The sequence below is a fragment of the Hevea brasiliensis genome, chromosome 6, assembly GCF_030052815.1.
Source record: "Hevea brasiliensis isolate MT/VB/25A 57/8 chromosome 6, ASM3005281v1, whole genome shotgun sequence".
NCBI classification, from domain to species: domain Eukaryota; kingdom Viridiplantae; phylum Streptophyta; class Magnoliopsida; order Malpighiales; family Euphorbiaceae; genus Hevea; species Hevea brasiliensis.
In genome coordinates, this window is record NC_079498.1 from 96,501,808 (window position 1) to 96,515,197 (window position 13,390).

General features: G+C 32.9%; 1 protein-coding gene and 1 long non-coding RNA gene across 2 annotated transcripts; one reads left to right on the top strand and one right to left on the bottom strand.

Moving 5' to 3' along the window:
• Nucleotides 1–1,016: 1,016 nt before the first annotated feature.
• LOC131180841 (uncharacterized) lies at nt 1,017–5,442 on the top strand. The gene is made up of 2 exons (XR_009149516.1): nt 1,017–2,628; nt 3,137–5,442. It is a non-coding gene; the product is annotated as an uncharacterized LOC131180841 (long non-coding RNA).
• A 4,746-nt stretch (nt 5,443–10,188) lies between these two features.
• On the bottom strand, nt 10,189–12,490 carry LOC131180842 (receptor-like kinase TMK3). Its single transcript, XM_058148667.1, has 2 exons — nt 11,560–12,490; nt 10,189–10,928 (listed from the first exon to the last, which is right to left on the bottom strand). Exons 1-2 carry the CDS (start codon nt 12,254–12,256, stop codon nt 10,423–10,425), a joined length of 1,203 nt encoding a protein of 400 aa, XP_058004650.1. The 5' UTR covers nt 12,257–12,490; the 3' UTR covers nt 10,189–10,422.
• Between the last annotated feature and the right edge of the window lie 900 nt (nt 12,491–13,390).

The following is a 13,390-nucleotide window of genomic DNA, read 5'->3' on the forward strand; positions in this document are numbered from 1 at the left end:
TAAATTAAAGAAGAATGAAAAAATAAAGGAAAAAGAAAAAGAAAAGAAAATGGAATTAATGACATCATGTTGTGACTTCACCCATGACATCATAAATAAAAATTATTTAATTATAATTTGACTAAGTCAAAAATAAGACATAAAAACATGAAATTGAAAAACTAATTTTCATTTCCTTCAACCTCATCGACGGCACCATCTCCATTCTCTCTCTCTTGTTTTTTTTTTGTCCTCCATTAAAGCTTGATTTCAAGCTTTTCAAACCCTCAAATTAGCCATAAAATCCCCCAAATTTTTAAACAAACCTTGCTATTACCACTAGACAAGAAGAGTGAAGAAGGAAGAAGAGGAGAAAATTGAGAAAATAAGAGGTTGGAGAAGCTTAATTCACGGTTAGTAATTAACCACTAAATTTTTCTTTAGAATTATGTTTATATGCATGAGTTAATCTAGAAATTGTAGAAAAATGAAACAAAACCAACTTGTGAGACTAATTGTAAAATTCGGCCAGCCTTTGGGGGAGTTGAAATTGGTTGAGTTTGATGAAATTAAAGGGGTCTAGAAGTGTAACTAAGTGTATAGATGTTGAATTTGCACTTTAATCTCATTAATTGCATGAATTATATAATTAGGGTTCTTGGCCCTTAGGATTTAGGGGAAAAATTGTCGAAAATGGTCAATTGATGCAAATGACCTTAATTGAGGTTTGAAATGGTCATTTTGAGTCATTTGGAATGTGTTTGAATGAGTGAAAATGAAGTGCAATTCGGATTAGTGAAGGGTCCCAATCTGGCAGTTGACCTAGGTCCATTTGAGAGATCAAAATTGAAATTTTGCTAACCCAATTGGTGTGAGGCCAATTGGGAATGAAATTAGACACATAAAGAGACAATTTTCATTTAGAAACTATGCCCAGAAAGTGACACTTAGATAGTGAACAATTAGGTCAAATCTGGGTAATGTGCACTACCACTGTACAAAAATGATCAAATGAACAGTGTTTGTTCATTTGGACATAACTTGGGCTAGACAGGTCCAAATGACCTGATTTTTGTGGCATTGGAAAGGTATGACATAGCACTACAACTCTCATGAAGAACACTAACCCAAATTCTACCCATAACCAAGTGAAATTTCCACCCAAATTTAGTTATCCAAAACTGCCATAACCAATAAAGTACTCAGAAATTCTGGGTAATACCAATCCGGCTAGCCTAAGGAAAATGGCTACATCTTGAGCTAAAAAACTCCAAATGGAGTGATTCAAAAATAGAATTAAAGATAAGACAATAAGGAACAAATTTGATGAAGAACACTTAGCCAAATTTCCATAATAACTAGACCAATGGAACAGTGCAATACATGGCACTAAAATTGAAAAATTGAATTTTCTCTTAGGAGACTTAGAAATTGAAATGGCAAGACCAACAAATTAGGTACTCAAAATATGGTATGTGGGTGTAATGAGAATTTGTATACCTATTTAGTGTGGAAAAGTCAACATTTTGACCAAACGGTCAAATGAATAGTAACCACCATAATCAAGAACACAAAGAACTCAATTTATGGGATTATATAAGCAAAGTTTAAATGCAAATTTCAATTGCTAAAATTTTGGATAAATATTGAGACATCTTAATTGTGTACTTCAGTAGAAAATGGGCATTCTGAGGAAGGGAATCGACATGAGTGAAATAAGGAAAGACTAATTACGAGGTTTGTGCACAAAATTTCTTTTAAATTATAGTTTTCACATTGAAAATTGATTTGTTATACATTGTGAATGTGTTTTGTTCATTATGAATTTTCGAGAATGTTGTGTTGTCTATTTTACAATTGAAATTTGGAATGAAAATTATTTATTGAGTTGTATGAAATATTTGAACAATATGGTTTTAAATTTGGTTTTGGCCTTGGGAATTTTATTTGAAAATTTATGTGTTTCCTACTTTAGAAATGGAGATTTGAAATGAAGTTTGTTTGATTGTTGTATTAATTATAATTGAACATTCTAGTTTTAAATTATTTTTGATTTACACTTGGCATGGCAATATTACTATGTTCCTCCTCCACTTGTGGAGTTGAGTTTGATATTTGATCATTTTCCTCCCTCTCTGGTTTGCTAATCTGAGGTGAGTTTGGATGAGTACTCATTAGCTAGCTAGCCACCTCCCTCATTGATTTCGATTAGTGGGTTGAGTTTGCCTTGTCGTGGTGTACAACAAGGCATATTTGGAAATTTTGTGTCATGACCTAAGTTGTGTTATTGATTGGCAACACTGTGTTTCTTAAATTATTTGACTAAATTTGTGTTATAATGAACTTTGAAAATTGTGAGATAAAATTATGAAATATTTAAATTGTGATTTGTCAATGAATGTTTTATATTAAGCGTTTGTGAAATATTTAAAATATGATTTGAAATTGTGAAACATAATTGTAAAAGGTTTTAATTATGACTTGCCAATGCATGTTTTATTTACAGTATTTTAAGTTTTATTATGCACCACTGAGTAAATTTATACTCAGCGATAGCTTCCTTTGCTGTCGCAGATAGATAAAAGGACATAGCAGTAGAGTGAGCTGCTACAATAAGAGAGGAGCACGGTTTTGGAGATTTTTGTACTGGTATTTATCGATACCCTTGTAATTATTTTGATGTAAATAGTTTAGAGTCGTATGTATTAATGTAACATTGAGCAGCTGTACAGTAAATTGTAATAATATTATCTTTTGGATTTTTATGTCTGTAAATTAAATTATATATGTAAATTTAATTTAATGAAATGTTTATGAGTTTATCAAATTATTTTGAAAAAAAATTTGAGTTGTGAATTTTGAATTGAAACTTGATTGAATTGTATTGATTTGAGAATATATTGGCGGTTGGGGGTTGAGAAATGAAATCATTGGGAGTGTTTTTACAGGTTTTGAAGAACTGGTTTTTCCCAATTATAGACGGCACTCTGCCGAAATTTTTATAAAATTTGCGAAAACTTTAAATTGATTAAAAATTTGATATGTGGTTTAACTTCAAATAAAAGTTTTTAATTCCTACTAAAAATGCTCACCACCTTCATAAAGTAAGAAAATTGTTTTAAAATCCCTTATAATGTATTTAATGGGTTATCGGTAGGCGAAGTTTGGTGGAGGCACTGGGCTATGGGACAAAATCATGAGGCTTATGGCCAAAGCAGACAATTTCTCTAGTGGTGGGAGCCCGATCGTTACATAAAGTGCGACAGAACTGATTTTGCAACTAGAGTTAAGACTGATGCACACGTAGACATTCCTTCTACTCATGATGGTAGTGCATTTGATCATGGTAATGTTAAGTGTGGAGGCACTGGGCTTGGTGAGTCTACTGCTACTGTAGAGCATGAAAGTGAACATGTTACAAAACCTATAGTTGAACCTGTTGTTGAGCATGATAGTGAAGAGGTTGTAGAACTTGTAGTTGAACCTACTGTTGAACTTGAGAGTGAACAAATTGCAGAACCTGCAGTTGAGTCTACACAGAAGAAGGAAGATTATCTAAAGGATCAGCAGGAGAGTACTCCACCTAAACTTTCTATAGTTGAAGCTTCTCAGGCTAAGAAGAGTAAGAAAAAAGTTAAGTCTACAGTGTCCAATCCATATCAGACTCTGGCTACTGCTCTTCAAAGCCCATCTGATGAGGATGAATCACAGGAGCGTGATTCTCATAACGCTTTTGCTGACCAAGTTTCTTAGCCACCTGCTGCCAAACCCTCCAAGAAGAAGATAGTGCCTTCCAAAGCTATTCGAAGGAGCAAAAGGTTTAATGTTTATAAAATGATCTATTTTTTTAGTTTACTAATATGTTTACTACTATTGTTGGATGGTTTTTCAGTTTGCTACTGTTTTTCAATTTATGCTTGGTTCTTTTTGGATTAATATCTCCTGTTTCCTTTTTGGATGATGACAAAAAGGGGGAGAATGGATGTGTGCTTTGTGTGCTTTTGTTTTGTAAAAATGGATGTGTGCTTATATTTTGAAAATGGATGTATACTTATGTTTTAGAAGTGTGTATGCAAACTATTGTGACTTATGTGTGCAAACTATTAAGTTTAATATTTTGCATATTGAAATTGTGGATATCTTATGAATATGTTTTGTAGCATAAATTCAGGGGAAGTTTTGTATAGCTATTAATATTTTTATTTTTTTTAACTTGTGTGCATACATTTAGGGGGAGTAATTTCTGCATACTAACATGCTTGGTTATACATAAACTTACGCACACTTTTATTTATTCTTGATTGATGATTTAATTGAGTTTCGTCATCATTAAAAAGGGGGAGATTGTTGACCCCATGTAGCTCAAAATGAGCATTGATTTTGATGATAACAAAACTCAACTAGAATCTATCTAACTCAATTTCAAGTGATGTGTAGATTCTTTCTCTTATTCATGAAGAATCTTTGAAGTTGCATCTAAGGAGGAAGGGCACTCAAAGGCATCTCAAGATGAATCTAAGTTGAGAAAGAACAAGATTATGAAAGCTAAGACTCAAGTTGAAGGTATGAAAATCATAGAGTTAGGAATTGAGTCTTAGGATTTGTGTAAAAATAATAGATGAAAGTTTTAGTCAATTAGAGCTCAAAATTAATTTTTCTTTCAATTACTTTATAAAATTTTCTCTCATCATGACCTTGGATATTGCTATTGGAATATATATTTCTCTTAAGGTCTAAATTAGATTTTTAAATATTACAATTTGAAACAGGCATTTGATAAATTAGTTTGCTAACTTGTTTGCTAAAATATTAGTTTGCTAATGTTTTTGCTAAAATATAGTTTGCTAACTAGTTTACTACTGTTGCCAAAAATTTCATTAGTTTGCTAAATGATCAGAGTTACTCTACTTCATACGAAAAGACAAAATAATGGCTATTTTACCTAGAACAGAGTGTATAATGTTACAAAAAGGTTTCAAACAGTCTAAAATGATTTGGGACTATAAATACACATTCTTTACTTCATTTTACACTTGATGAAAGCTTATAATTGCACTCCAATATTGGTTTTTCATTTATTGCTTTCATTTAAGAACTTTAAAGTGTTTCAGCTACCATTGGCAAATTAACTCATCTCCTCTTTGTAGTTTGATTTATATTGAGTGAGAGTGAGTGTTAAAATATAAAATTGCATTTAAGAGAGGTTGTACAAGCACCTATTGAAGCTTATGAGTGTGAGTGCTTGAGATAGCACTTGTTAAGGGTTCAAGCTACCTTGGTAAAAGCTTGGTGTTGAAAAAGTTGTAAAGGGCTTTTTGGTCTCTTGCCTTTAAAAGAGCAAATAGTGGAGTGAAGACTCAAAGAGGGTTCTTTGAGAGAGTGAATGTAGGCTAGTTAAACTGAACCACTATAAAAATCATTGTGTTTGATTTCTCTAACCTTAATCTCTTTACTTTTGTGTAATTTAATTTCTATGCATGATATTGAATGTTGATTGAATAGATTGAGTTGAAATACTTGAAGATATATTGAGTAGGTTGAGAAATTAGTTGAATATTTTGTGATGCATGTTATGTCAAAAATTGATATAAATATTAATTGAGGCTTGAATTGCAATTTAGGGACACGTTCTTGAAACACATATCACTTTCACTATATCTAGGAGAACCTAATTGAACAAAACTATAATTTTTCATTAGGCTACAAGCAAGGACCGAAAATTTGTTGAAGTCCAATTCACCCCCCTCTTGGACTATTTTGGAACAACACAAAACCCTAGCAAGGGCATGAACAACCAAGCACAACCAAGTACAGACACGGCAACAAATTAAAGAGCTGATTTAATTAAAAAAAAGTAAATATCTATATCTATCTATATAAATACTATGAAGCTGATCTTTGAAATAAATTAACATAATATTGCCAAAGTGTTTATCCCATTATTTTGCCATGTGGCAGCTTATATGGAGAAAATTCAATTCTCCACCTTTCTATGTTCTAAGCACTATTTCGTAGCTTCTTCTAAGCATCATGCCTTTCCTTCCGTTATAATTCTGCCTGCTTCTTTTGCTCTGCCCCCCTCATTGCTCTGCTTCAGTTACAATGATTCCTATTCTCTCCTTTAATAATCTTTAAGCCTTTTGGCTGTTAGAGTCATCAAAGCACATATCAATGGGATGCTTAAAGGAGAATGAATGTGGTGTTTCTCAGTGTAAGAAGGGATCCAAATCCAGAGAAATGCCTCGATAAAGACCAGGAAGTCACTTGCTGTGTCCTTGGCTTGTAAGCAATCTAATATTTGTGTTATTTTTTCCTTTCAGATTATGCAGATGATTTTGTATTATTAGTTGTATAAATTTTAATTATATGTAGTTCATAGAATATGGCATCAATTCGAAGATACAGAAATAGACTGCATAAGGTAACATCGAAGTTGACAAATCTGTTGCCCGCAAGTGTCAACATATAAAAGCGAAAAATCCCCAGGGCCCTTCACAATCCTGCACATTGAAGTTATTGGAAATGGATATCCATGTCTAACTTTGATACGAAAACAGCATCCGATGAAGATGAACACATGCCAGTACATAATTCCAAATAAATATATATATATGATATATGGTGAGGATGCTGTATGTGTAAGCAGTAACAGCTGCACCATAAAAATTCCTCCTTTAAATGCTTTTCTCATTTAGTTCTTTCTCTGCTGGAAGCTTGAGTTTGCAGAATGAATTCCAAGAATATGGCTATGTTGGATAACACTTGTAGCCATCAATACCAAGGTTGATAGCACACCATTCTGTTTTAACTCATACATAAACATTGAAAATCATGGAACTAGCTTCTCGCTTGACTCTTTTATCAGATAGTGAAGTTTATTCTTTTCTTTTTGCTTTTTGGGTTCCGTTCACATGCTCAAACTATGGTTAGATTGAGATTCTACCAATAAGCTTAACCAGGTTTTTGATTCATGCATGTGATTTTTTTTTTTTTTTTTCATTGGGGGGACTTAACATTCATTTTCTTTTATCTTTTGTCTCCCTCATTCCTCTGTTTTAGTTTCAATGGCTTCTCTTCTCTTACTTGGTAATCCTTTAAGTACAAACCCTCCCAACCCTTTAGCTGTAGTGTGTTGCAAATTGCGTTTTGATTGTCGGGGACTTTTGAAATCCTATGTTATAGTATATGGTAGCTATAAGATGGGAAATATTTATAAAGATTTGCTTAAAAATTCTATGGATGCCACCTATTGGATGAAAAGTTAAGCGTCATTAGAAATGGAGATATTTTAATATTATTACTCTTGGCAATCTCACTTTCATTTGCATTGCCTCCAGGACCAGGTAACCATAGATGCAATTCTTTTTCTTCAAAATTGATCGTAGGATATTTGTTATGCTCTGTTCTCATTCTGGATTGCGAAGTAGTGAGGCATTATGTTATTAACAAAGTTAATAGATTAACACCTTTTTTTTCCCCATTTACTTAGAAAATTTAAAGTACATAATATAATATAAAGAAAACCTGCTGAAAGTGAAAATTGGATGGCATTTGCATTGCCTGGTTACGTTCATAGGCCTGCATTGGTTGGATTTGTTCATAAACAGATATTATAATCACATTTTGTTGAGAACTCATTAAAGCAGACATCTTTTCTGCTTTCCTGTTGAAGGGGCCTCATAATGGCAAGTGATTTCCAGAAGAGGCATGTCAGGTGGGGTTGAGACAAAATCTTCCAACTTGATTTGTTGTTTCTGAATTTTTTTTATAAGCAAAAAATTTTTTTCATAATAATAACCAGGAAAAATTTAGCATGGGTACAACCAACCTAAATTCGGTTAGATTGACCTCCCCAATATATTTGGCCTAAGTCATGACATGCTAAGTGAAAAAAAGGGGCAAAGATGAAGGATACAATCAAGACCAAAGCAAGAACAACTAATTAAGTATGTGTTACATCTCAATAAGAAATAGTATTAATTTGGAGGGAAGCTGACAAATACATCAACAAGGCTATCAACTAAGCAACATTATGCAAATTCTGTTTGGATAAGTTAGCAATTGTATCACTTGCATGCATGTGTCTGTATATAGTTCAATTATTTAACATATACTAAAGGAGTAGTATGGTATCTTTAAATCATATTAATTGTTTGGCATTTTCAACATAGTTTTTCTATATATATATATATATATATATATATATATATATATATATATATATATATCTTTGTTATTTAGAATTTAGCAATTATTATTTTGAAAAAAAAAGTAAATGCAGGAAAAAAAAACTATAAAGATAGTTAAAGACATGAAGTAACAAAGGTTTTTAAAATAGTGTTATATTTATTCTTTATATTTTTCAACAATATATATAAGAAATCCAGAAGTTTCCTTACAGTACTCTACTCTTTTTATTTAAATTATATATTTTAAATAAAATTTTTTAATTTATTTCAAATGTCAAATAATTTAAAAATTATTATATTTTATCCTATATAATTTTTTTAAAAATTAATGCATATTAATTCCCCCGCAACGCAACGCGTGAGTTTTGGACTAGTTTGCATATAATTGTAAACTAGTATTGAAAATTAAAGAGCACAATTATTTTTAGAGTTAAATAAGCTCTTATTAATTTAATTGATTTATTTGAACTCCTAATAATTACTCTAAGAGTTAAATAAGCTCTTATACCTATTTAAACTCCTGACAATTATTAATAGAGTTAAACAAGCCTTTGTTAATTTAGTTGATACATTTAAGTCTTTACAATTACATTTAGAGTCAAAACGTTAAAAATTTAAGTCAAAATGCACTTACCTAACATTTAATTGACATTCATTTTTGTTACATAACCTCAGAGCACTCTTTCTCTTTCTTCCTTTGTGACTTAATTCTATTAATAGGATACAAATGAATGAAAATATGGGCGTTATGCTGAATTTAGTGCTTTTCAGCATTGTCACGTACTGAATGTAGAAGAGGAGTTTTAAGAGCTGCATGGCCCAGTGGCATTGAGCACCTGGACTCACGTTTAATGGAATATACACTACGTCAAGTGGGGGCTTGTAAAAGTGAATTTTCAATTCATAGGAACTTAAATGTATCAATTAAATTGACAAAACTTATTTGAATTGTCAATAGCTTAAAAGAATGGCTTAAAGGGATAAATTAAATTGACAAAAACTTATTTGACTCAAATAGTAATTGTTAAGAGCTTAAAAAATCAACTAAATTGATAAGAGCTTATTTGGCTCTAAAATTAATTATCAATGGCTTAAAATGATAAATTAAATTGACAAAAACTTATTTGACTCAAAAAATAATTGTTATAATTGATAAAAACTTATTTAACTCTCAAAGTAATTATGGCTTAAAAGGGCTTTTTGCCAATATAAAATTTCATAAGCCAAGAGATTCGCCCCTCAAGTGTAGAATTTGATTTCTTTGTCAAAAAAAAAAAAAAAAGAAAGTGTAGAATTAGATTCGCCATTGCAAGTCTTAGCAAAGAGTTTTGTTGGGATCAATAAGTAAATTTACTTGCCAATTAACCCAACCCTGATTTATATGTGAAGCTGATTATTTAGAAAATACTATCATTGTTTCATACACCTGTTAAGTTTGTTCAGAATTATTCCCTAATTCTGTTAAGAATTAATATCTGTTAAGATGTAGGGAGACGTGAGCAATTTTTGAGGCTCTAAACAAACAATCTCAATCACCATACAGCACAACCCGCCATTTATTGGCCATATTATTGCTTTTGATTGGTCAGAAGAAGCATAATTTGTCACCCTAATGAGACCAAAACCCTGAAACTAACACGCTAGTTGTCCTAAATGAAGAAGAAGCCACCCAAATGGGCAAGCATGGATCAGACATACATTAGTCTTTGTAGCAGAAATTCACATCAATCCTATCAGCATCTGTTTTATATATATGTAGGTGCAGTGACAGTAATAGCATAAAGCATTCCATTTCAGCAACTGGAAAGTGAAAAAGGACATGAAAAACGGACCCACCATTTGGTCCTATGATGTTTTTGGGTCAGGCATTGGCAATGGCCACTGGAAGTGGATTGATATTGGAATCAATATCTCATTGAGAAGAGCCAAATGCACACACTGAACTCATCTAAAGCTCAAATGAGAACTCAATTCAGCAACAATGGCAGACTGCAATAACCTCTATGGAAGGACAAGGAAATAATCAAACAAGAAGTTTGCATTTATCATTATTCTCTATCTACATCACCAATAGCAATCTCACCAACTAAAAATTCAAAGCCTACATAAAAGCTCATAAACGTTTGGAATGCACAATCCACCATATAAGCATTGACAGCACAGCATATTGACATTAAATTCAGAAACAAAAGCAACAGACCATACTACCTACCAAAAGAACACCCGATAGAAAAAGGTAGTGAAAAAACCTCTTTTACCGACCATCTGCGGAAGTGAAAGGCTCTGCAAAGCCTGTTGGCCTTGCTGGGATACTACTCTTGCTGTCTTCTAGGTCCACATAAATGAAATCTTTCCCTTCTGCTTCCCGCCAGCCTTTCACCATCTGCTTAAGTGGAAGCCTATAATCAATACCGCAATATTCTTCGATATCATCATCCAATGGTTTCCATTTTTCAACAAGAGGGGCTAGTACATTCACTGCATGGCTCATATCCGGCCTTTGGCTGGGCTTTCTTGCTGTGCAGTGCCCAGCAAGTTCAGCAATGATGGAAATTTCAAATGTTTCATCTTTGACTTCAAGGGCAGGGTCAATGGCAGCCCTAAGTTTCTGCTTATCTGATTTGATATGCCCGAACCATGCAGCTAAGTACTGACTTTCCTCTGGTCTGTCCTCATCACGTGCCATCAACCCAGTCAGCAGCTCCATTAACACAACCCCAAAACTGAAGACATCAACCTTGGTTGTGACTTTTCCTGTCACTACAAAAATCAGCATGAGAAAATCAGTGTCACCAGGATAATGGCATAGTTCAAGTAGAATAAAGAAGTTCAAGTTTATACTAAACTAGCATTGCAGGAAAGAATCTCCCTCTGAATCAAAAACTTTTGAGAGAGTTGGTTAATTGGTTGGGTGAATTCTTCTAGCAATGTCATTTTCTATTGAATAAATACCAAAATTGCAATTTGTTAATCAATATTACATGTCTTATAAGCATGAAATTTTCACAGCAATCAAATTTTAAAATTACATCAATTTTTTTTTAGTTCTTCTGAACTGCCAAAAGTTTTAACATGTGATTAAAACTAAATAAAACCTTTTAATGATTTTCAATAAGGAAAAAAAAAAAGCAAATTTCCAGTTACTTCAATACCAAAATCATGACATCAAGTAGAATAATTCTCATGAGGCAGTATGCTTATCACATTATATATTTGATCCCCATAAACCTGCATGGATTCAACGATATTGATAACTACCATTCAGCTCCAAATTAAAAGTCATTAGAAATTTCAGAGGGAAAGAGTTAAGAGTTTTTCATAAAATGTATATCACTTAAGCTATTTCATTGTAACTGCAGCAGATCCAAAGAATGCAGAATAATATTCTTACCAGCATATTCTGGCGCCAAGTATCCAAAAGTCGCAGCAAGCCTGTTCAGCATGGATTTCTCCCCTTCAGGAGCAAGTTTTACCAGTCCAAAATCTGAAACTTTTGCCCTGAAATCATCACCAAGTAAGATATTTGATGATTTAAGATGTCCATGTATGAAGCTTCTGTGAGCTAGATTATGAAGATATTCCATTCCTCTAGCAACATCCAAGGCAATATTTAGCCTCCTCTTCCAAGAAAGAGGCTCCAATTTCAGGCTTTTCCAGTGGAAAAGATGCTTACTGAGAGCTCCTTGAGGCATATACTCATAAAAAAGGATTCTCTCATTGCCTGCAATTGAATAACCCAAATGTGATACTAAATGACGATGTCGGACCTTTGAAAAAACAGCAATCTCGGCCTGAAATTCATCCAACGCTTTGCTGCTAATCACACCGGACTCCATTCTTTTTACTGCTATTTTTGTGCCATCATCCAATTCCCCTTTATAAACCACTCCAAAGCCACCACGGCCAAGCTCATTCTCCGGGCAAAAATACTTTGTCACGTTTGGAAGAACTTGAATTGATATGACCATATTTCCTGCTTCGATGACATCGGACTCACCGATGCCACTACTATTTCTGCTTGCAGAACCACTCCCTGTTAATGTTGAAGTGCTTCCGTTGGTGTTCATGGCAACAACAGTCTTAACCATGTTATCTGAATCAGATGGATCTCTTCGGTGAATGACTAGGGAACTTGGAGCCTGGAACGTGTCTTTTCTCTTCTTACGATAGTAAGTGGATAAAGGAATGATCAAAATAGCAACAAATGCAGCACTTGCAAGAGGAGATACAATTGCAACAAGGGGTGTACATAGAGTAGGTTTGGGACCGGTTTTATATTGCTAATGTGGACTCCTTTTCTATTGATACTCTATCTATAGAATTGAGTTGTTTGATGACCAAGAACTTGAATCAAGTGAAAATCGGCGAACAAATATGATTTATCCAATTATAACCATTGCTTCTGTTACTTGCCCACTAAAATCGCAACCACTCCTTGCATCGCTTTCGCCACCTCAGCCATCACTGCTACTTATTCTTAGGAAACGACTAGGTAGCATCCCATTATTTTGTAACTACTTCCGTAATCCACGTAACCACCTTAATTGCCTCTCTTTAAGAATAATTATTATAATATGCCTTATGTTTTTCATTAGTTTGAATTATAGATCGAATTATTTTAATTAAATAATTTAATTTTATATTTTAAACTTATTAATTAATTTAAGTTCAAAATAATAAAACTAAATTATGGTGTAAATAATCTTACATTACAACATGCAATTATCTTTAGAACTAACTTGAGCTATGATATTGCTAAACTTACCTTAAAATAATGTTCATCGAATTTCCACTAGCCATTATTAAATCTAACATTTATTATAATTAAATTTAATATATATATTAAATCAGCCAACCCTGTTGTTGTAAACGTGGATCTGAGGAACCGGAGCAAAAGTCGTTGGCAGAGAAAGAATAATAGGGAATTTTAGAGAACAAGAAAAAGTTTTTATTAAGGGCGTGTTTGGTTTGGATTCGGCTGATAGTCGATAGACACCCAAACAGGTAAATTGTGGTGTTTGATAAGCTTAAAAAAGTAGAGCTGATGGCGAAGAATCGATATGATATCCATCAGCTGCGGTTTGTATTAGCTCTATTTTTAGAGCTGTTTCTCATCAGCCGATAGCTGATCTGGTTTTATTTTTTATTTTGACCATATTATCCTTTTTTATTTAACTTGAAAATTAATATTATTAATATTTTTATTTTTTTATTTATAATTT